Source organism: Trichomycterus rosablanca, chromosome 1 (assembly GCF_030014385.1).
Source record: "Trichomycterus rosablanca isolate fTriRos1 chromosome 1, fTriRos1.hap1, whole genome shotgun sequence".
Classification (NCBI taxonomy): domain Eukaryota; kingdom Metazoa; phylum Chordata; class Actinopteri; order Siluriformes; family Trichomycteridae; genus Trichomycterus; species Trichomycterus rosablanca.
This window is the reverse complement of record NC_085988.1, coordinates 77,668,433-77,693,799: the sequence shown is the minus strand read 5'-3', so window position 1 is coordinate 77,693,799 and position 25,367 is coordinate 77,668,433. Positions and strand designations below refer to the sequence as shown.

Sequence of the window (25,367 nt, the reverse complement as noted above, 5' to 3'; positions counted from 1 at the left end):
CTGTTTGGACACCCAGCCATATGAATAGACCAGCAGTGGTGGGAGATGCTGATAGACCGCTGGTGCTACCCAAGCGGCCATAATACATCTTCTGATGGATGCAAAGAATTTCTCTGTCCATGATGTATTTCTCCTACAGCAGAGCCCATGTGATATACAAAATCTACTGCAAAACATCTAGACACCGCTCTTCACAACCAAAGTGACACTATGCCTTAAAAATTGATAGATTTTTATTCTATAAAAAAAAAACCCTATATATTCAAGTATAGTTACACATACATTCAACCTTAACCCTTATAAGTCCATCCATTGTTCTTTACATCATCTGCTGGTCTTGGATTGTCCCACTCTTTCCAGAAGAACTAACTTATCCTCCAGTTTAATACTGACTGGTGGAAACTGGGTAATATTCAGTACCCGACGCTTAAATCCTTGGATAAATAGTAGAGGTTTGTGAGAGCTGCTAAGCAAAGATATTCTGGTTGTGTTGGATTCCATCAGTATATGTGAGTAAGTGTTCATAAGTAAATCTCCAGGTTCCAGGTCTTCTCTCTTGTCATACCTGAAAATACAACGACGTTTTAATGAGACTTAAGTGATGTTAATGTGAGTAAAATCAGTTATTCCACACAGAACTCTGTGGTTCTCAACCTTTGTGGTAACTGCTATCCCCAAAATCCAAAGAATGCCAGGAAAAATACACATCCTTTGCAACTTTATGTTGAATTAGACTGCACATTACAATTATTATTATAATTTTTTTAAATAAATTTTTCCCATTTTCTCCCAATTTAGTGTATTTAATTTGTCTTCTGCTGCTGAGGGATCTCTGATTGCGGTCGAGGTGGGTATTGCTGCTCACGCCTCCTCCGACCCGCGTGCAGTCCTTAGCGGAACCCTTTTTCACCCATGCATTCTGCACAGGCGCCTCTCTATCTGCCAATCAGGGTCCTTACACAGCGTTTAAAGACCCCACCCACATAGTCCGGTCATCTCTCCCTGCAAGCACTGCCAATTATGCCCGCTAGATGGCGCTCAGCCGACCGGTGGCAATGCCGAGTTTCGAACCAAGGAGTTCAGAATCTCTGTGCTGGTGTGCTAGCGGAATTACAACACATATTAGCAATATTTATTTATTTATCAGGAGTTTTAACGTCATGTTTTACACTTTGGTTACATTCATGACAGAAACGGTAATTACTCATTACACAAGATTCATCAGTTCACAAGTTTAATATCAAACACAGTCATGGACAAATTTGTATCTTCAATTCACCTCACTAGCATGTCTTTGGACTGTAGGAGGAAACCGGGACTCCCGGAGGGGAGAACATGCAAACTCCACACAGAAAAGACCCAGACCGCCCCACCTATCTATTGAACCCAGGACCTTCTTGCTGTGAGGTGACAGTGCTACCCACTGAGCCACCGTGCTACCCCGTATTAGCAATAAAAAAAGCTCAGACAATTAACATGAAGGTCACCTGTGTTTCCATTTAACTTGAACTTGTTTCCATCAAATAATTTAAACTTCAGCCAAATATCTTTAAACTATCTGAGCAAAAGACCAAGAATTATTTTTATATTTTACTCCTTGCATAGATGGAGGCAATGAAAAGATGGCTTGCGAATACCATGGTAGGTGGGTCATCCCCACCTGAATATTGCTATGTACCATGTAACTTTAATGATACCGTCTGTGAAAGAAGACGTCATGTGATTAGGATGTGTATTGACTAAAAAGCCAAGATGCTTTGTTGTGTGTAGGAAGCTGTTTTTTGTCCGGTTACGTCCACTATGTTCTGTTCTTTCTGAACTATAACCATATGGGACCATGACCTAATATGTGGTCGGACACTGCCCTAACAGATGTTATGCTTCTCATGCCTGTACTCTATGACACAAATCTGTATTTATTTGTGTTTGTGAGCTGCACAAGCAAGCTATCTGTCCAGAATAGGGATCTAACAATACACTACCCACGATGCGATTCACGATACTGGGTTCACGATACGATTTTTTTTAAACTGAAATTGAAGACAAAAAATTCCTTTTATTATTTCTCTTAAAAAATAAAATAAAATACTGTATTTGTGATTATCTTTTATTCATCTAAATAATGAATGTCCTTTCATTTCTGAGGTAGGTACAAACTATGCGAAACAATTTTGAATTAAGCCCAATTTGGCTGAAAAACCCCGAATTTGGCAACCAGGCATATAGCGCCAGTGACGTCAACCAGGCGAGGTGTATAGCGCCAGTGCCCTCTGCTGTTTAAAGTGAATATCGATTCATTTTACATGTTAAATCGATTTGAATTGTGAAATTTTTGAATCGGTTATTAACTGGATTGTGGTACATCGTTACATCCCTAGTCCAGAATGAGGAATAAAAAAGTGTTTTAATCAAACTGTATTTATACTTTTTGCTTCAGATGTATAGAATATAATTTATTTTGGCACCTTGCCTATCAACATACCTTGGACAGGGTGCCACCCCCCACATCACCCTCATATGTAGCAGACAGCACGGCTGAGATTCAAACACAGATCTCAGAGGTACTATGGACCTGCTGAATTTTACACAGATATGACTGAAAAGATGGGGTTTATTGGTGGAATATGGCCCACAGTGGACTGGCGCTCTGTCCAGGTTATTCCTGCCTTTTGCCCAAGGTTTTCCGGTTGATTAATTTAGTAAACGTCCATGTGTATTTGTTTGTTTATTAGGATTTTAATTATATTATATTATAACTCCTGGCATAGATAGGAGGCAATGAAAAGATGGCTTGCGAATACCATGGTAGGTGGGTCATCCCCACCTGAATACAGCTATGTACCACGTTTGTTTGTTTGTTTATTAGGATTTTAACATCATGTTTCACACCCTTGGTTACCTTTATGACAGGAACGGTAGTTACTCATTACACAAGGTTCATCAGTTCACAAGGTTATATCAAACACAGTCATGGACAATTTAGTGTCTCCAATTCACCTCACTTGCATGTCTTTGGATTGTGGGAGGAAACCGGAGCACCCGGAGGAAACCCACATGGACACAGGGAGAACATGCTCCACACAGAAAGGACCCGGACCGCCCCACCTGGGGATAAATGTCCAAGTGTAAAACAACCGTACACACATGATGTGTATTAAATTACATTTAAATTGCACTTTTCACACAGAAGGACTCATGTGTGACATCTGAAACCAGTTTTTAAGAGTACTTACTTCCACCTGCTATTCAGCTCCGTGAAGCGTGAGACTCCAGTCTGTGCTGCGAGAACGTCTATGTGTACGGACACGTCTGGAGAGAAACCAAAAAGTCACCTGATTAGTTTTTACTTTAAATTTTAGCTTAAAATTTAAAGCTTATTTCTTAGCTACTACTAGAAGATACATACCTAAACTAGCTGGCACTAATTTGTGCAGTTCCTGAATGGCTTTGCCTCCTGGGTAGTTGTGTTGTGAAACGTATAACGAAACACCTGAGTACACGCAGTTTGCCACCAAATGGCAGATTACAACCAGAGACCCGATTTTATAAAGCTGTGACTTCTTGTAGTTGTTTAAACTGAAAGAAAAAGAAGAAAACAAGATTCAGCTTCCTGATGATGCAAGACTAATACACAGAAAGTATTACCCAGTGCTGGTCCTGCAGTTCCTCTTCCGTACACTGTATCTGCTACTACATACACACAGTCTGATCACCGAGTGTGTTTGCATGCATACAGTAATCTGATGAATGCAAGGCATGCAGCGTATGACGATCTAATTTTTAGGTTCACATTTACATTTTCGCCTTTATCCAAAGCGACTTACAGTATAGTTACAGTATACAGTCTGAGCAATTGAGGGTTAAGGACCTTGCTCAAGGGCCCAAAAGCAGCAACCTGGCAGTGGTGTGACTTGAACCAGCAACCTTCTGATTACTAGTCCATAGGGGTGGGTTTATAAAATCGATTTTTCGATTCGAATCGATCTTTATTTGAATGATCCGATATCGATTCATATAAACGCGAGATCGATCTTTTAAATGAGCCCCTTTTTACGGTGTACACGGAAATCTGTTACCTTCTTTTATCTCGCGTGACCAGCCGCTGTTTTTTCGTGCAACGAGATCTGACCTGCACATCAGTTTAGCATGGCAGAAGCTCCAGTAATGCCTGGTTCACACTACATGATTTCTGCCCTGATTTTCGGCTACTGGTCTGCGCTAGATTTGCCGGCTCGGGAGCAACTCGGCTCTTAATCAATGTGAAACAGCGAGGGGAAACACACGGGAGAGGTTGTAAACAAGTGGAGCAGGGGCGTAATATAGTTATCGTTCTCTACAAAACAAAATATTTATTAACCTCCAACTTCAGAACAATCCCTGTTGGTCGTGTTGCCAAATCCACTCAGATTCCTTTATTTTTTTCTCTTTGATATTACGCTGCTCATCAGCGCACAAACTTTGATCGCTCGCTACTTGTTGGAGTGTATTTTAGGACGTGGTTTCATTAAACCCCTCGTCACTTCTCACGTGTGCTTTTGTGACGAAACGTAGTTTGGGAGACCAGACAGACTCATCTGAGATTCCTCCTGGTGATAGATGGTGTAGATGTGAAACCCCCCCATCACCCATCAGTCGTGCAGTGTGAACTGTACAGTGACCCGGCAAATCAGAAAGTTGTGTAGTGTGAACTTGGCATAAGCTGTGCAACAGCCAGGTGTATGTTTACATTACACATACACTGTTGTAGCGTGTCAGACATATAAAATAATAATAATAAAAAAAAATTAATGTTACTGTTTTTTGTTGTGGATTACTTATTTATGTAAAAACAAATATTTTTAATGTGTTCTTTGTACAATTATCACATTCGTTCTCTGAACATCTGTACATATTTAAACAAAACCTGTTAATGTAACTCAAATATGCCTAAATGTGTTGAATCGAAAATGAATCGAAAATCGAATCGAAGATCGAATCGAATCGGGACCTTGTGAATCGGAATCGAATCGATCCAGGAAATTAGTGGCGATACCCAGCCCAACTAGTAGTCCAGTACCTTAACCACTAAGCTATGGCTTGCCAAGTTTATATGTACTTCAGTAATCTGAACTGCCAGTGTGTCTATCTGTACTCAAAACGGCTCTGTGTGGGAACCCAACACTGGCAGGTAATAAGAAGCAACCGCAAACTGGACACATGACATAGGGGGCGAGAGATGATCCGGCTCTCCTTGATCAGATTGGGCTTGTGCAAACGGCAGCAGATTCACAATCGAGAACTGAAAATGACTAGACTAGGAGATAAAGAAAAACAAGCATTGTATAGCTCAGTTCTTATTTTAAAAAATAATAAATATTGGGGCACTCAGGTGGCACAGCGATAAAAAAAAAAAAGCTAGCACACCAGAGCTTATATTTTGAACTCGTCGGCCCGAAACTCAGCTCCGCCATCCAGCAAGCTGGGCGCCTACATGAACAACGATTGGCTGTTGTTCAAGGGGGGTGCCGGACAGGACTTTAGAACTGATGCAATTACAACTTCTGCTGGCTGATTGATGCTGCCTGCATGCGTTGATGAGGGTGTGGCTCTCCGTACACAAAGCTGATTCGCATATGAACTCGCCTTGTGCAGGTGAAAAGATGCAGTCAGCTACTGCACACGTGTCGGAGGGGGCGTGTGTTAGTCATGGCTCTCCTCAACCAGGGTGGAGATCAACATCAGTAGAGAGGAAGCGTGATGCAATCGGGTCATTGGATAGATTGGGAGGAAAATTGGAAAAATGCAAAAAATAATAACAATAGTAAAATACATAAATACGTTAAATTTCAGTTTCTTTTATAATACTACTAATAATAAGTGTTTTTTTAAAATATATTTTGCTTATTTTTGCAGAATTATTGTTACAATCAATCTCATATTTTGCCAAACTATGTATCATAACTATGCTGTCCATATTAATGCTCTCTACATTCTGTTTGTGTTTTCACAGGGAAGCTACAATTCATGGGAACCTCAACACCAAAACTGGCAAATTAAAAAGAAAGTCAAAACATGTGACAGATAGTCAGTCAGACACAGTAAATAAAAAGTGAATAACTTACATGACAGAACAGCCCTGAGCAGCCACTATATTGAAGACAGGAACTGTGTAGATGATGAAGCGCAGCTCCTTGTGTGGCAGGATGGAGTAGAGCAGGATGAAACCCATCGCTGGCATCAGCAGTGTGCGCATCCGCCTATCCAAAAGCCCAAACGGTACGAGGAGGATGGTGAAGCCGAGGGCTCGAGGGACAGCAGAGTAGAAGTACCAGAGGAAAGGTGAGGTTTACTGACACAACAAAGTCAAGGACATACAAAGCACATACACAAAGATGCTTCATGTTTCTTCACAAAAGATGCCAAACGGGGAAATGTGGTAGTGATCAGGCAGTGATGGTACAAAATAATAGAAGTGCATAATTTCTGCAGTGTTGCACAAAACACCTACATTATACCTATATGTATAATAAATAACCACCCTAACTTAATGCAAGCTATCCCATAGTGCCTAACTTTTTGCATTTTCCCCCAATTTTCTGCCTGATCAAATCATATCCAATTACCCTATTGCATTATGCCTCCTCTCTACTGATGTTTACCTCCACCCTGATTGAGGAGAGCCATTACTATCACACGCCCCCTCCAATACATGTGCAGTAGCCGACTGCATCTTTTCACCTGCATGAGTTCATATGTTGATCAGCTTTGTGTACAGAGAGACACACCCTGTCCACATTATACATCGTCATACATCGTCATCAATCTGCCAGCAGAGGTCGTACTTGCATCAGTTATGAGGAATTCCCTCCGGGACCCACCCTTGAACAACAAGCCAATCATTGTTCGTGTAGACACTCAGCTCAGAGATTCGAACTATCGAGTTTGAAATGTCAGCTCTGGTGTGCTAGTGTGTTTTAACGCTGTGCCACCTGAGCGTTCTTGACTGTTGCTTTAAAAAAAGGGTATGAAAAAAATTATGAAAAAGTGTGAAACAGGCAGTGGTAGCTCAGCGGTTAAGGTACTTGACTAGTAATCCAAAGGTTGCTGGTTCAAGCCCCATCACCACCAAGTTGCCACTGTTGGGCCCCTAAGCAAGGCTCTTAACCCACAGTTGCACAAATTGCTTTCAATGATAATGCCAGAAATGTAAGAATTATTGTGTTGTCAGCGCTCAGGTGGCGCAGCGATAAAACACGCTAGCACACCAGAGCTGACATTTCAAACTCGTCGGTTTGAAACTCTGCCATCTGGCTGGGCTGGGCGCCCACACAAACAACGATTGGCTGTTGTTCATACAGATGAGAGCCGGATGGGAATTTGTCATAACTGATGCAATTACAACCTTGGTGACTGCAGTCGAGGGATAATGCGTTGATCAGGGTGTGGCTATCCGTACACAAAGCTGATTCGCATATGAACTCGCCTCGTGCAGGTGAAAAGATGCAGTCGGCTACTGCACACGTGTTGGAGGGGCCATGTGTCAGTTTCGGCTCTCCTCAACCAAGGCGTGGATCAGCATCAGTAAACAGGAAGCATAACTCAGTTGGGTAATTGGATACGCTAAAAGTCGGGGAAAAAGGGGAGAAATTGCATAAACAAAACAAAAAAAAGAATTACTGTGTTGTCAAACTACTAGAAAAAATATTTGCGTATAACTGAACTACTCATAGTATGTTGATGCACAAAGTTTGGTCCAGATGAACTGATTCAGCTTTGTTGGAACTCAATGTTCAAAAGGATATTCCCCAGTTGGAGCTTTTGTTCAGGAAGGTGTTGTACCAGAGCACCTCACCCTCAGGCCAGAGCAGCTTCCTCCAGAACACCGAGTCGACAGCAACAGTAAGACCTGCAACAAAGCTGAAGTTCAGAAATGGAGCATGAAAACATCATTTAACTCATTTTAACCAACACTCACCTAGTGCTAAAATGCCAGCAGGTATGGCATAGCAGAGCAGCTTTGGGATCTTGAGTTTCCTGGATAGAAGTGACACCAAGAGCATCAGTCCAAGTAGGAGACACAGCTCTGAACGGAACACGATGATGACGAAGGCAGAGAGCATGATGAACTGACCGTGTCTCTGGGCCATCCAGGATGTGAATGCCAGCAAAACTGTAGAATCAAGTTTTAGTAAATAATCTGAAATATGCTGAACTTCACTGCACAAAACTAATTCTGATCAGTTCTAAGTAAGACAGTGAAGCATTTCAGTTGTACTAGACTCTAGATAACCTCAATCAGAAATTTACATGAAAGGCACAATAAATCTGTCCCATAAAAACTGATTAATTTTTAAAAATATGACAAGTTAAAAAATACACTATATGGCCAAAAGTATTTGGACACACACTCACTCTTATTCACTTAATTTAAAGCATCCAATCAACCTACTGCATGTTTTCTTAAAAATATAAGAAATACATAGAAAACTCCACACTAATGAGGATTAAATCACCCTAATCACCCTAGAGCGTTATATACTGTAACTGATACATTTTCACACGCTTTAATAAAGGATTTTTGTTGGGTGGCACGGTGGCTATGTGAGTAGCACTGTCGCCTCACAGCAAGAAGGTCCTGGGTTCGATCCCCAGGTGAGGCGGTCCGGGTCCTGTCTGTGTGGAGTTTGCATGTTCTCCCTGTGTCTGCCTGGGTTACCTCCGGGTGCTCCGGTTTCCTCCCACAGTCCAAAAACATGCAGCCAGGCTAATTGGAGACACTGAATTGTCCTATAGGTACCTAGCCGCTAGGATGCATAAACCAGTGCATTGTAGTGCTGGTCCCAAGCCCTGATGAATGGGGAGGGTTGTGTCAGGAAAGGAATCTGGTGTAAAAACTGTGCCAAATCAATAATGCGGATTATGATCCGCAGGTGACCCCTAACGGGAGCAGCCGAGGGAATAGAATAGAGGATTTTTGTTGTACCAAATCCTAGTTAAACACGTCTGTTCTTACAAAGGCAATGCATTAATAATCCTTTTTATAAATACAGCAAGTGCTTATTTGTTTATTTATTTTAATTTTTTTGTATTATAAGCTAGAAAATGGGCAGATAAATACATTTTCATGTTTTGACCATGGCAAGACAAAGATGTACATAATGTATCATTATACAACATGATCAAGTAAATACATGTAGGTGTAAAAAATGCACCAATCACTGACATATAATATCTTATCATTTTGGGTCATTGTCATTCCAAACTCATTTTCTGGACTTTATAAACTGCATTTATGCATACATACATACCTATAGGAAGGGCAAATATATTTGGCAGAGTCCTGGTGCTGTAAAACATCAGATGGAACTGCGAGATGCAGATAAGACAGAAAAAGCACGAGACCCGAGACCCGAACTGTCTCTTCACCTCTTTCTGCATTTGCCACAGGGCCAAGCAGACACAAAATCCCAAAACGCCCCGTACTGTAGAAAGTAAAAATATCAATCACATATTAATATCAGGATGTAAACACACCTAATTTAAATTTCAAATGAATTTAGGCTGACATAGTTACCCATAATTTGGGTGTAAAACTTTGGTGCCTCCAAGTGGGAGAGTACAGCTGCCATGGGTGAGCAGAGTGCAGATATGAACAACGGGCCAATAAAGGTACGAGGCACCACGCCAGGGAACTCATGATGATCATACTAAAAAAGAAAGACAAAGCAGGATTTGTAATTCGATTTGAGACTGAGATTTACCTTTATCTGCCACCTTGATCATTAGACTTAGATAAAATAAATGGTCAACAGAGCCGGAGTTCTAGGGGTTTGAAGCCTGGGCTTGGGTCACTAATACTGAAAGCACATGGTGTTTCGTGAACCTAGCCATTGAGAGGACACAAATCAGTGCACCCTTGGTGCTGGTCCCAAGCCTGATAAATAGAATGGGTTGCAACAGAAAGAGCATCCGGAGTAAAAACTATGCCAGATCAAGTTTGTAGATGGATGATACACAGTAGTGACATTTAGTACAAATTATTTAGTACAAATGGTCAACATCATATTTATATCTGAGCCTTTTCGATTTTAAGATATTTTTAGCACAGCTATAGACTGTACACCATCTGCACAATAATATGCTTCATTACATGTAATGGCAATAAAATCATTAGCAATCTTTTTATGGAAATCGACCCGATTCCTGTCCAGTTATTTGTCATTTCGAGCCTCTACATGAGAGAATTTATTAAACCCTGTTCTGTACATTGTATCCTTCAAGGATGGTCTTGACTCACCAATCACTACTCAGAAAAGACATCAACACTCTTCTCTGAACTAGCGTCTCCTGTCTTTCGCTGTCCTTAAAAGTCGACGACCTTTATCACTCCTTTCTAAAGAAGGTAAATGGAAACTAACCATGCTCTTACTAATCTATCCTCAAAAACATACATAATAATTCTGTTCTACCTATACTTTTGTTTTGACAGGGTTTCAGCACATTTGTGTTGTTTAGAACACCATAAAATGTTGTTTTAGCATTCATTAATCACTGTCTTGCTTTTAATTACAACAAATCAGCCAAATGCAGTCAATGCATTAAACACTGCCAAAATCACTGCACATCATATAATATTGTTCGCCACTAAAAGTGCTATGGAGCGCCGTGCAGATTAAGTAGTTAGCCAGTTAACGTGACAGTGTTAACAGATGAGAGAGGTTTCCTCAATATGGTGAAAACAAATAAACAAAAACAGATGGAGGATGAAGAGAGGAAGAACAAATATGCACCAGAAGTACCTGCCAAAGAAATGAGGCAAGTCGGCAGACTAAAACACTGCATACTGCACGGTTTGTCGAGCCACACGAACTCAGTAACAATCCACATATGCAAGGACACGATTCGTCTATAGACAGTCGAGAAATTAGTTTTCAGAGCAAAAATCAAAACACTGGATTCCAGGTTTGTCTTACTGGGTGAAAATACTTGATGTTAGTTGCTATTTCAACGTTATAAGAAAACTGGAAGCGGAGATATATAAAGTCGTCCACTTTTCAAACATCGTTTTATTTGTTAAAGGGAGAGCTAAGGGTAATTGTACAACACTTAAATATCAAATAAACAATAAAAATTTTATTTATTGCAACTGTTTCACGTATACTGATTCCATCATATATAATATCATTTTGTGGAGCCGAGCAAAACTTACAGTACTCAAAACCTTTATTATATATAAAAACAACTTTTTATATTCTATGTACTTATGACAGTAGAATAAGCCACATACATATCTAAAGTCCCAGTCATACAGAAATAAAACATATCGTCATATACCGTGAAACCGTCAGAATCTTAAAAAAATACCGTGATACAAATTTTTGCCAATACCGCCCAGCCCTAGTATCTTCTAATATAAACCTGACCATGTATGATTTACCTTCTGAGATCTTAACAGAGCATTCATCACATTCTCCATTCAGAGCTTGTCGCTTAATATAACTGCCCTATTTATATGGGCACAGAGAAGTTACCAGCTGTCGTCAATGTAGTCAAAATCACAAGAAATTCGAAATCAATCCTACAAAGGTAAAGACATTATAGAAATCATTATACTAGCAAAGGAATCATCAAGTTCCTGTACGTGTAAGTATAACATAACAAATTTGGTCATTTTGTTCCAGAAAATTCCAAATAAACAAATTTGTTAAAGTCACGTGTTCCAATGAATTTGTCACAGAAAAGGGACAACTATATAAATTAGTGAAACCCAGAGGACACACACACACACTACACACACTACACACACACACACACACACACACACACACACACACACACACACACACACACACACGTCTCAGGTGAAAGTAAACTCCCTTCAAACTACAAGTCAGAGGTGAAACCTGCTATTACTTACCTTCTCTAAATCAAGTCTGTAGTAAATAATGTCATGAATGGCTTGCAGGTTGAAACTCTCCTCGACTTTAGTAAAAGGACAAACTATTAAATGCAGCAAAACAACAAGTATTAACAAAACAAACAGACGGAGCTCAGAACGATTTCTCTTCCGCGCCATGATTGTACTGTACTGTAACTGCGCATGCGCGTCCGCCTACAGCCTCAAGGTTTACAGTGAAATAAAGTGAACGTGTTTGAATGTTTGTGTTTTTGGGTGGATATTAGATTTATTTATTAGCTAAAACGTTAATGTTTAATGATTGCTATTAAGTTGCAATGCTATCAAGTTGTATAAATATTCATCTTATAGTGTAAATAAAGCTTTTTTATTATATACCGATAAAGAATTGTTTTTATTGTTTTTAAATCAAGTTGGTCTTAATTATATAAAATGTCATAACGTGGGTTTATACATAAAAAAATAATAAAAATAACAAATTATAAAAACAGTTTAAATAAATAAATAGGTGAAAAATCATAGTTTATTTTTACTAACCACTTAATTATGGTCTTGGTCACACTGTGTCCAGTATAACCTAGAAACACAGGATGCAGATAATAGGAATGTTTATTCATTTATTTATTTATTAGGATTCTAACGTCATGTTTTACACACGTTGGTTACATTAATGACAGAACAGGTAGTTATACTCATTACACAAGATACATCAGTTCACAAGTTCAATGTCAAACACAGTCCTGGACAATTTTGTATCTCCAATTCACCTCACTTCATGTCTTTGGACTGTGTGAGGAAACCCAAGCAGACACGGGGAGAACATGCAAACTCCACACAGAAGGGACCCGAACCGCCCCACCTGGGAATCAAACCCAGGACCTTCTTGCTGTGAGGCGACAATGCTACCCACTGAGCCACTGTGCCTCACTATAATGTAAATAAAGCTCTTTTTATATATACTGATAAAGAATTGTTTTTATATAGTTTTTAAAGCAATTTATATAAAATTACATAATGCAGTGATTAGGTGCAGATTAAAAGTTAAAGTTGGCATGGTAAAATTATATATATATAAAGGATCTAACAGAAAGCTGCTAACATCTTGGTGCCAGATACCACAGTACATCTTCAGGGGTCTGGGGGTCTCGACGGGTCAGGGCTGTTTTGGCAGCAAAAGGGGGACCAACACAATATTAGGAAGGAGGTCATAATGTTATGCTTCATCTGTGTATATAGTGAGAGGCTTGATTTGGTCGAGTGCCATAATTAATACATTTGGATTTTAATCCTTATCAGTTTTAAACACTGATTTAAAACAATACATTTAAGAGTTTTGTTCATTTAAATACTTCACTTTATATTATCATACATTTAAAAGTAACGTAAAAATCTGCTATGATTAAGTTTAAATATAAGGCCCGTGCGTGGCCGCATTTCATTGGTTCTCACTTTGACCGATCGCTCCACTCATCCAATCAAATGCAGCCACAATTGTATCCGTGGAACAATGCGGAAGTAAGAGTGCACTGAAACCGGCATGTGTTTTTAGCTTTGCATATCCGTCAACATATACATAGTTGTACTCCATCAGTTACTTATTACTCCTGATGAAAGCTCAGTATTAGAATAAATACTGCGATCTGATATAATAAAACGTTTTATTTATTCGTTTTTTCTGTAGCAGTAGTATTGTATGATGACATTGGGAGTTTGGTAGCAGTGATTCAGGATCATGCTGCTCTCACATACAGTCATTGTGCTTCTCTGTCTGTTCAGTGTTTCATTGTCTGGATCTGGCAGAGCAAAGGATGCTGAAGATTTATGTTCCACCTGCAAAACGATAGTCGATCATTTCCACAAGGTAAGTGCTGTTACTCTGAATTAAAATGTCAGTGCACATGATCTGAAGATCTGTCCACTTTAAATGATAATTAATTAATAGTTCATTTAGATGTAATAAAGTACTGTTAAGTGACAGCAATGATAGATTGTTGTTTTAAATCCTTTTTTTATTCTAAAAACACATTTTACATCAGAGTATCAAACAACTAACAGCAGCATCCAACAGCAAGAATGTGTGCTTCACCAGACTGCACTAAAGTACAGTTTATTTCAGAACTAGGTTTTAAAGCATTGGATTTATATATTTATATTTAAATGGGCATGGGATACAATTTAGACTGTAGTGATCACAAGATCACTAGTGATCTAGAGCAGCATTTAATGCTACCCCCTCAACCATTGTATTATAAGATGTTTACCACTTAGCAAATAAGTCTGTTTCATTTGGGAGCATACTTATTTTGGGAATGTGACAATGATGGCTCTTCAGTGCCCATTATAGCTTAAACAGTGGATTAAGACTGTAACTGCCAACTTTACCCATCAATCTGCACTTAATCACCCTTATTACTAACAAAGCCAAATATTTGACATTTGTATTTTAATTATATATATATAATTCATTTATTTATTTATTTTTGTTCTCCAAAAATCTATAAAAAATCATGCAAACTGGTTTTTTTTTACTAAATAAAGATAATAAATAAAAAATTATTAATAACCATTCCTTTATGGCAGTTTTTTTTTCTTTACATAAAATATTTGTATATATTCTTTTATTATTCATACATATTCTAATATTCTTTTATTTAGTTCCAAAAATTGTATACCTTCTTTGTATTAACAGCTGGTAGTGCGGCACCCAGGCCGCTTCGTATTTGTAATATATAAAACATGTGATCACGGTGCCGCTGCACCCCCCACAACCTTGGCTATGATGAAGTGTTCTTTTAAACTGCATGAATAAATAAATGTATTGTTGTTAAAGTTATTATTATTATTGTTGTTAATATTTTTATGAAAACTAAGGTCTACATTGTGAAAATCTTTTGTAGGGGTTTGAAAAGACTGCAAATAAAAACTTTGGTGGAGGAAACACGGCATGGGAAGAAAGAAAATTATCCAAATATGAGACCAGGTGAGAATCACTAGAAATTCTCTTCATGTGTTTGCACTATTGTGTAATTTAAATCTTCACTGTTTTGCTTACTTGCGTACAGATCGGTGAATGTACAAACTTATATAGATTCGGGTCAATTATAAAATATTGGCTAGTCAAAAATTACTATAATTAGTTAATAGTAACTAATGATTAAATTCTTTATTGTAACAAGCAGTATTGGTGCCACAAAGCTGCTGGGACCAGGGTTTACTCCTCAGCTCTGATTACTGTATACTTTCTTCTTAATACTACTCTGTCTTCCTTCCTACCATCCAAAACATGTTTGAGTGACTGTGAATAAATGGATGAGTAACAGCTCTATGATGGCATCCTGGGTACTCTGTTTAGGACTCGTTTCCACTTTGTGCCTACTGTTTTCAGGAAGGATTTGGGATTCATGGCAACCCAGAGTGGGATAAAGCACGCAAAATAAATAAATTATTAATTTGTCTCTCAAATGGTCATCTTTGTTATATAATAATCATAAACTCAGTGTAAAATGCACTAAGATTGTAAGTCAGATATTTAAATATGCTGGTAATGAAGAGATATGTTATGGCATCCTGCATGATGTCTGGATTTCAATATTTTTTTTTTATGAATGCATGAAACGGTGGTCTTTTGCCAATCAGGCTTAAAAGAAACATGCCCAGAAGGTCAGATGTAATTTTAGAATCACTAGGAAAAAAAACAGATTGTATTGTTAAGTGGGCTTCTTTATTGCACAGCAGCCTCTAAGCCCCTAGAGACTCATTTGACTGTGGACATTATTACCCATGTTCCAAAAGCTTCTTATTCAGAACAGACCTATTGGTGGTGGTTCTTGAATAACATGCTTTCTCCTAGCATAAGGTGACAGTTGCAGTTTTATTGTAACCTTGTGCTTTTTAATTGGTGCAGTGAAACTTAACTCTTTTTTGTGGACATTAAGAAATCACCAACTTTAGTCGATCATGATCATCAATTGTTCATTCAGACTCAAAAAGAACATTTAAAAAAACATGTATTTTGTTGTAATCTGGGGATTTCTACACAAGTGTTTAAACTTGGAAGTCAAAGAGTCGAACCGACCACTTCATCATGAGCCATGTTTGATCCAGGCACCTCCTGAAAACTGGGTGAAATGCATTATGGATAGGGTTGCAGTTCAATACAGGGCATCCCTAACTCACACCTAGGTGCAATCCAGCTCCATGTGATAGATGAATGGATGGATAGAGGAATGGATAAAGGAATGGCTGGAGGAATGGATAAAGGAATGGATTGATGGATGGATGGCAGTGTACGCATTTTTCTAAATACCTAAAAGGGTAGACAAGTGCAAACACAGTCATGGGAAGAGCAGTATAGGTCATCTTCAAGGTCTTGTCATGTTCTGTTGATAAACCATGTACCATGTACTTATATTCAGGATTAGGGATGTAACGATACACTCTACCCGCGATGCGATTCACGATACTGGGTTCACGAGACGTTTTTTTCACGATTTTTTTAAACAAAATTAAATTGAAGACAAATTATGACAGTATGAAGTTTCCTTTTATTATTTCTCTTTAAAAAATAAAATACTGTATTTGTGCTTATTTTTTATTTATTTTGTTTTTATTTATTTTATTTTATTTAACCAGGAAAATTAATCTTACTGAGATTTACAATCTCATTTGCAGGAGAGTCCTGGCCAAGATAAGCAGCAACATAGTACATAGTTACACCTACACAAACAACATACGACAAACATGAATACATAATATTGACAATACAATGATCATTTAAAACAATTACAAACCGTTTTACCTATGTCCATATTCAACAACATGTTTTTAAAATGACTTAAATTCACCAAATCCTGCAATTTTAAAACATTCTGCAGTATATTCCAGTCTGATGGTGCTGCATAATTAAAAGCCTGTTTCCCTAATTTCGTGCGTGCCAAGGGGACCTTAAGAAGATACAAGGTGCGAGAGCGCAGACAGTAATTTCCAGGTTCTTTACGATTTATAAAATTGCATAAATAAGAAGGTAATAAACCTTAGATAGACTTATAAATTAAAGTGTACCAATGAGTTTATCTAAATAATGAATGTCCTTTTATTTCTGAGGTAGGTACAAACTATGCAAAACAATGCTGCACATTTCCCTTTTTGTGTAAAAAAAAAAAAAAACTTCCCACATTTATATACATAAACGAATAATACAAAAAAAAGAAAGTATCCTCACATAAATAAATTTGGCTGGAAAATTCCGAACCTGGCAACCCTGTAGTGATGTCAACCAGGCGAGGTGAATAGTGCCAGTGCCCTCTGCTGTTTAAAGTGAATATTGATTCATTATACATGTAAACCGATTTGAAGCGTTACACCTGTGAATCGATTTTTAACTGTCTTGTGGTGCATCGTTACATCCCTGTTCAGGACTGATGTTCTGTGATACCTGTGTCATATCTTTGCAGTGAGATTCGTCTGGTGGAGATACTGGAGGGTTTATGTGAAAGCAGTAATTTTGAGTGTAATCACATGGTAGAAGAACATGAGGAACATTTTGAAACCTGGTGGTTCAAGAGGTCAGGAATACATACACTCTTCAATGTCACATTTGTGAAATGTGTTTTATGAAAATGTTTATTGGTTGCAGGAAAACAAAGCACCCTGATCTACATAAATGGTTTTGTATTGAAACCATCAAGGTGTGCTGTCCTTCAGGAACATTTGGACCAGACTGTAACTGTAAGTCCTATTCAGACATTCAGTGTTCTGATAAGCTGATTGAGCGTTTTTAATGGTATAATCTTTGCTAATCCTTGTTTTTATGGTCTGTTTAGCCTGTATAGGAGGATCTGAGAGACCTTGTCATGGTAACGGTAAATGTAAAGGTGATGGGACGAGGGGAGGAAACGGAAAATGCACATGTGATCAGGGATATGAAGGAGAGTTTTGTCTGGATTGCGTTGATAGATATTTCAGTCTGGAGAGGAATGACACCTTCTCACTCTGCAAAGGTAAACAATACAAGTCACATAAAGCTAATTCTAAATCAGAAACAAGGTTGTGTAGGGCACTGTGTGTTCTGGTAGGTAGCTTTCTCTTGGCATTCAGCAATATTGATTGACAAGTCCTGGCTCACGCTTAACATTCAAATTCATCTTATTTATTTATCAAGTTATTCGGTGAGGTAGATTTAAGGTCTCTGTGAAGGAACTTTCAGAAAAGATCCAGATTTCAGGGAACCAAACACACATTTAAATTAGGAAATCATGAAATTGAACACAATAAAAATTATACTTACCTCGGACTAAAAATGAGCTCAACAGGAACTTTTAACCCGGCTGTAAATGAACTGAGAGAAGAAGCTCGCAGGGCCTTCTACGCCATAAAACGACAAACATTCATAGAAATTCCAATTTGAATCTGGCTCAAAATATTTGAATCAATAATTGAACCGATTGCTCTATATGGCAGTGAAGTGTGGGGTTCGCGTACACACCATCAATTCCACAATTGGGACAAACATCCATTAGAGACCCTGCACACAGTTCTGTAAAACCATCCTAAAAGTGCACAGACACACAACGAACAATGCGTGCAGGCAGAATTAGGCCGATTTCCTCTTATTATAAACAAAAAAGAGCAATCAATTTCACTATACACTAACACACACACATACACCACTAACACACAGATACACCACTAACACACAGAGAGACACCACTAACACACACCGGCACATTACTAACAAAACCCAATTAGAATGAACCAAACTACACAAACACTCAGAATGAAATATCTGAATTATTGGGAAACTGAAACTAAAGTCCAGAGTAAAATGCAGTGTTATTTGGCCCTAAACAGACACTACAGTGCAGCAGATTATGTGAGCACAGTATCCAACCCTAAATGAAAAAACACCTTGACGAGGTACAGACTGAGCACACACGACCTGGCCGTGGAGACGGAGAGACACACCCGGTCCTGGCTGCCCTGGGAGAAGAGGTTGTGCCAGCACTGCACTCTCAGCTCAGTACAGTAGAGACAGAGCTGCACTTGCTCACCCAATGCACCAAATACCACCAATTCTTCCCCAAATTTTATAACATTATCCCCAACTTTAACTCCCTCCCAGACTCTGACAAACTGCCCCACCTACTGAGGGCGCACACACACGCATGCATGCACACAACTAATTTTTTATTTACCCCATTACTGTGAATGTTACCATTTTTATTGTTACTATTTGCACTGTTTTTATTATAATTTTATTTTGTTGTATTTTTGCATCTGTAACTGTTTTGTATATATTTGTTCTTTCTTGTTATTTTTTTCTTTTTTCTCCCTATTTGTCATGCCAATAAAGCTTCTTTTGAGTTTGAAACTAAAGTTCCTCCACAAAAAAAATAGAAGCATGTAAATGTCAAATGTGTTTGTATGCTGTAACATTAACGCTACCTTTTATAGGAACTAAAGAGCATAGCAAAACCCTTAAAGCAGCCATAGGTCATTATCCCTCCTCTTCTAACCTTAACTCAGGGCACTATATGTCTCGGTAGGTAGTCTTTTCATGGCATCTGCCAATTTGAATGTATCCATCAGACTGCCAGATAGTAAAGAAAGACCCGGTTCATCAGAGAACTCATAACCACTGCTCTATAGTCCAGTGGTGGAATGCATTACACCACTCCAGCCAACACTTGGCATTGTGCATTTTTATTATGACTTTAATGTACGTACAGTTCCTTACTACACAATACAAAGCTGCGTCCAGAAGCAACAGAGAATATGAGCTTCAGCACCTTGTGGCTCGGGCGGCACTGTCGCCTCACAGCAAGAAGGTCCTGGGTTCGATCCCCCGGTGGGCGGTCTGGGTCCTTTCTGTGTGGAGTTTGCATGTTCTCCCCGGGTTTGGAGATTGAATAGTTATGTGCTCAGTTTTATAGAGCACGTGTAAACTCAATAATTAGGAGAGGTGTCCACATGCTTATGGCCATAGTGGATTAGTAGTGGTTTTAGGAATCAAAGCTTTTGCCCAAAGTCCTAAATGGCTTAAGATGGAATGCTGTTACTTAAAATGTGCTTTCTGCAAGTGACACAGCATGAAGCAAGGCTGTAGCCATGCATTTAACATTGGAAACGGGGTTACCAAATCTCCCGGGGGCCATTCTAATATATGGCGATTTAACAGCTGATAGGAACACTGACGGATCCTAACACCACACAATGCCACTGAGTGGAATGTGTTCATTTATTATTCTGAAAGTATATTGTGTATATCAGTATAGTGTGGGGACATTTTTTATTAATTTGAATGTTGGGGGGACGTGTCTTATGGCCTTCATGTAAGGCATCATTTATTATCTTTAAATGAATGCAGAATGGCTTCTCTCATTATGTCAGCTAAGTGAAATTAGAGCCCTGTATTATTTGCCAGTAATTACTTTAACCCAAATATAACAGTAATAACTTTTACTGGTCATTCAGTCGATTATTAAATGAAGTTCAGTGTTCTTCAATTGTGGTTTTTTTTTCAGAGTGTCACCCATCCTGCACAAGCTGCTCTGGACCCACCAATAAGGACTGTGAGGATTGCATGGATGGTTGGGAGGATGATGAGAAGGACACCTGTGTTGGTAAGAAACGCTTCTTCTTTACTGGAACGTGTAGATTAGTGTAACTTCTCTGCCTTCGGTTTGAGCTTCATAGATGCTGTCACAAGAAGTTTAAAAGTCCACTTGATATGACATGATATGATGCTAATGCAGTGGCTTAGTGGGTAGCACTGTCGCCTCACAGCGAGAAGGTCCTGGGTTCGATCCCCAGATGGGGGCGGTCCAGTTTCTTTCTGTGTGGAGTTTGCATGTTCTCCCCGTGTCTGCGTGGGTTTCCTTCGGGTGCTCCGGTTTCCTCCCACAGTCCAAGGATGTGCAAGTGAGGTGAACTGGAGATACAAAATTATCCATGACTGTGTTTGACATTACACTTGTGAAGTGATGAATTTTGTGTAACCAGTAACTATCGTTTCTGTCACGAATGGAACCAAAGTGTGTAAAACATGACGTTAAAATCATTATAAATAACAAATAAATTTGACTTGACCCTGACCTCAGCCCCACAATTGAACCCTTAACTGAGAACCAGGTCTAAAAAGGCACAAATTTCTACAGAAACACTCAATATTGTTGAAAGCTTCTCAAAAGAATTAGAGCTTTCATATAGTGTAGCTTTAGCCCATGAGCCATCAGTTTCTATTTTAAAGTTTTCTTTAATCTTGGTTCCTTTGTACCTTCATGTTGTTTCAGACATTGACGAATGCTCCAAGGATTCCTCTCCATGCAAAGATCAGGAGTATTGTCTGAACACAGATGGCTCATATTCCTGCAATGGTTAGTAAACAGTTTTTAAACCTAAATCCATTTATGTGACTAGCATGTACCATGTTGCTGTTCTTATTCATTCATTCCTTCATCTGATTGGTTGTTTTTGCCAGTGTGTGACAATAGATGTTCAGGCTGCAAAGGTCCCGGACCTGGAAACTGCCTGGCCTGCTCTCAGGGCTTCAAGGACGAAGAGGGCATCTGCACAGGTACTCAACACTCCTCCACGTCAGCTTTAATATAACCGTGTTTGTTCAGTGTCAGACTCGAGTGATTTATCTGATTATTTTCACTTTGTTCTTTCTTCTAGATGTAAATGAGTGTGAGCAGACTGATGCAGTGTGTACGGCGGAACATCAGGAGTGTGTGAACACCAGCGGCAGCTACAAGTGCCAGTGCGCAGGTGGATTTCAGGAGCAGGATGGAGTGTGTGTCGAGCAAGCAAAACCAGGTATGAACCCCCATAGTCTGGTGTGATCATGTATCTGCAGTTGTAGGTGTTTCATTTATGAATATTTCATATTTTGATACAATGTTAAAAGGTGTTAATGTAACCAACAATTTGAGGTAATGCGATTGAATTCAAAATACAATATACACACTCACTGGCCGTATTATTAGGAGCAACTGGACAACTGCTGTTTTTGTCGTATCCAATTACCCGAACGTACACTGATCAGCCACCTCCTTGTTTCTACACTCACTTTTCATTTTATCAGCTCCACTTACCATATAGGAGCACTTTGTAGTTCTACAATTACTGACTGTAATCCATCTGTTTCTCTACATACCTTTTTAGCCTGCTTTCACCTTGTTCTTCAATGGTCAGGACCCCCACAGAGCAGGTATTATTTAGGTGGTGGATCATTGTCAGCACTGCAGTGACACTGACATGGTGGTGGTGTGTTAGTGTGTGTTGTGCTGGTATGAGTGGATCAGACACAGCAGCGCTGCTGGAGTTTTTAAATACCGTGTCCACTCACTGTCCACTCTATTAGACACTCCTACCTAGTTGGTCCACCTTGTAGATGTAAAGTCAGAGACAATCTCTCATCTATTGCTGCTGTTTGAGTTGGTCATCTTCTAGACCTTCATCAGTGGTCACAGGACGCTGCCCACGGGGTGCTGTTGGCTGGATATATTTGGTTGATGGACTATTCTCAGTGAGTGTAGAAACAAGGAGGTGGTTTTAATGTTATGGCTGATCGGTGTAGTTTTGGATTCTCCACTGTCACCAACCACTGTAGGAAAAGACAGTAATTTTTTGGCAGCAGTAGGTTTCATGTATACAAATGTACATACATTTTATTGAAGTAATTGCCTGGTAAGCTTTTATTTTAATTGTTTGTCTTCCAGTGCCTGATGTTAAGTGATTTTAAAATGCAAAAGTGGGTGGGAATAAAATCTAACTAGGGTGGAGTCATTTCAACAAATCTATACCTCCTAAGTTAGAGCTTAAAGAAACAGGCTGTGTTCCAAAATGAGATTTACCTGAGACAGTTTGTTTGTTTGTTTTATGAGGATTTTAACGTCATGTTTTACACTCTTTGGTCAAATTCATGACAGGAACGGTAGTAACTCATTACACAAGATTCATCAGTTCACAGGGTTATACCGAACACAGTCAGGGACAATTTTGTGTCTCCAATTCACCTCACTTACATGTCTTTGGACTGTGGGAGGAAACCGGAGCACCCGGAGGAAACCCACACAGACACAGGGAGAACATGCAAACTCCACACAGAAAGGACCCAGACCGCCCCACCTGGGGATCGAACCCAGGACCTTCTTGCTGTGAGGCGACAGGGCTACCCGCTGAGCCACCAATATTTAGCCTATTTTCAAAACATTAATATTTAAAGATTGACATTTGTTTACTAAAGTTTTGTTATTGTTTTGCTTGTGTAATGAAATAGTCATTTGGCATTAAATGAGGTGGGTTTATAAAATCTGTGTTCTTGTTCATAGCCAATGTTTTTAAAGACTTTTGCCAGACACAATGTTGTTAGCCCTATATGATTAGCTTTCAGTCAGTCTGGTGTTCAAGGCCTTTAATTAGTAGTTTTGATGAATGCATGATGGGTGGGACAAGCAAATTAAGCTTTAACTTTTGTGATCTGCTAGCCAAATTGGATAAAGTTTGTATAAATCTAACATTACATCTAAGGAAGGGAAAATCTTGAATAAAAAATCCAAGTTATTTATAACACCTGAATATGTACCCTCAGGTCCTGTTGTTGTAGTGTGTTTTCTGAGTGGTGTTGTGATTATACAGATACTCGTTTGTATAATGTGAATCTCTGTAGTGTGTACTATTAATTTTACCTTTTGATTTATGTAACTTGCTACTGAGGCCTTAATTTCCTTCGGGATCAATAAAGTATCCATCCATCCAGCCATCCATCCATCCATCCATCCACTTTGTCCTGCATGTCATGTATACACCTGTACATATTTAGATGATGAGTCAATGGTTTTGTATTTTGTGTTGACAGAAAAGAATCAGAATGAACCTGCACCAGATGCTGAGGACCCAGAAACTGACAAAACGTTAACAGAACATGAAGACCTGTGAGATCTGATTCATTCCAGTAACAATCAGCAGTCAGTATCAGCTCTGAACATCTTTTTTAAGCACATGGAATTCACTGTACATAGTCGACGAACTGCACTTACAGACCAGCAGAACATGGACAGCAAGTTTTTTTCCAGTGGAAAATAGGACCTAATTCTAATCCTAATCCTAAACACTGCTGCTCAGTTTAGAAATGTCTGTTGTCTGGTTTTAACCATTTTTGTGAAGTAAAATAAAGTAAAATCCACACCTGGCCTTTCATTGACTATTTTTCAATAATAATGTTTGACTGTCCAGCAGCTTTATTTTTGTGAATGAGTGAATAATTAATGATGTTCTTATTTATTTATGCCTAATATTTTCTGTGTGAACAAGAAGGCATTATCAGTGTTGTTTTGGGGGGTCCACACCTTATACTCGATGAATCCTGACCTGTAACCCTTAGCCTCTTCATCACTCAGTACAATAGTACAGTAGCTGGTGTTGTGCTCTAATACAAACTTTCAAAAAAGGGGAATAAAATATAGTTTACTATACCAATTTATTTGGGTGGTGTTATATGTGTTTAATTGCTTTTTCCCCCCAATTTTCTCCCCTAATCTAGTCGTATGATACAGCCCTCTACTGCTGACTGAGGAGCTTCGCAACTGAAACACGCCCCCTCCGACACGTGAGCAGTACAGACTGCCTCTTTTTACTTGCACGAGTTCATATGTGGATCAGTCTTGTGTATGGAGAGCCACACCCTGATCAGCATTATTCCCTAACTCTGTGCAGACGCCATTAATTAGCCAGCAGAGGCCATAATTGCACCAGTTATGAAAAACCCTGGTCCGGCTCATCCCATCCCTAAACAACAGCCAATTGTTGTTCATGTAGCCGCCCAGCCCAGCCGGATGGCAGTGCCGAGATTCGATACAATGTATTCGAAATCTCAGCTCTGGTGTATTTTACCGCTGTGCCACCTGAGCAGCCTGCTGTTTAATTTTATTAAGAAAAGTACATTTCTTACCATAAAATTGCAAATAATTAACGTCTTTTACCATCTACAATACGAAATATTGATTACATAAGATTTTAGGAAATCCAGATAAATAAAGGTACCTAACTTTTCTGGAACTGGTGTTTGTTTCCAATATTAAATACATTTACACATGATTCTCATCTCAGTAAATAACACACGTGTGCTAAAAGAACTGAAATGATTAAGAATACAATTTTTTACGCTGTGCCATAATTTGCAATAAAAACAAAACATTAGTTTAAGTTTTTAACTGGTACCTACCTAGGAAAGTAAAGTCACTCAGTAAAACGGCAAAATGCATTTGCTAATCTGTTGTTGTTTTTTTATCTGAACTTACAGATTATTTGTTTATTTCTATGCTACATTTCCAATATATGTTTTGTGTATATTATATTGACTTGTGACTTGACTCGGACTCGTATTTTGTGACTTGTGAACATCTCTGTTACAAGTTCAGAGATCATTTTAAAAAATAGTCTTTGCTTGTGTTGTGCTTGGGGGGGGCAG

General features: G+C 38.9%; 2 protein-coding genes across 2 annotated transcripts; one reads left to right on the top strand and one right to left on the bottom strand.

Annotated features, from left to right (window-relative positions):
* Positions 1-215: 215 nt before the first annotated feature.
* alg12 (ALG12 alpha-1,6-mannosyltransferase) lies at positions 216-12,055 on the bottom strand. Its single transcript, XM_062996454.1, has 9 exons — positions 11,897-12,055; positions 9,554-9,686; positions 9,288-9,461; positions 7,955-8,149; positions 7,780-7,885; positions 6,102-6,323; positions 3,407-3,576; positions 3,234-3,309; positions 216-565 (listed from the first exon to the last, which is right to left on the bottom strand). Exons 1-9 carry the CDS (start codon positions 12,053-12,055, stop codon positions 325-327), a joined length of 1,476 nt encoding a protein of 491 aa, XP_062852524.1. The 3' UTR covers positions 216-324.
* A 1,499-nt stretch (positions 12,056-13,554) lies between these two features.
* Positions 13,555-24,091, top strand: creld2 (cysteine-rich with EGF-like domains 2). Its single transcript, XM_063006798.1, has 10 exons — positions 13,555-13,757; positions 14,794-14,876; positions 17,350-17,460; positions 17,532-17,623; positions 17,719-17,895; positions 20,419-20,517; positions 21,187-21,270; positions 21,375-21,470; positions 21,572-21,712; positions 23,757-24,091. Exons 1-10 carry the CDS (start codon positions 13,629-13,631, stop codon positions 23,834-23,836), a joined length of 1,092 nt encoding a protein of 363 aa, XP_062862868.1. The 5' UTR covers positions 13,555-13,628; the 3' UTR covers positions 23,837-24,091.
* Positions 24,092-25,367: the final 1,276 nt, after the last annotated feature.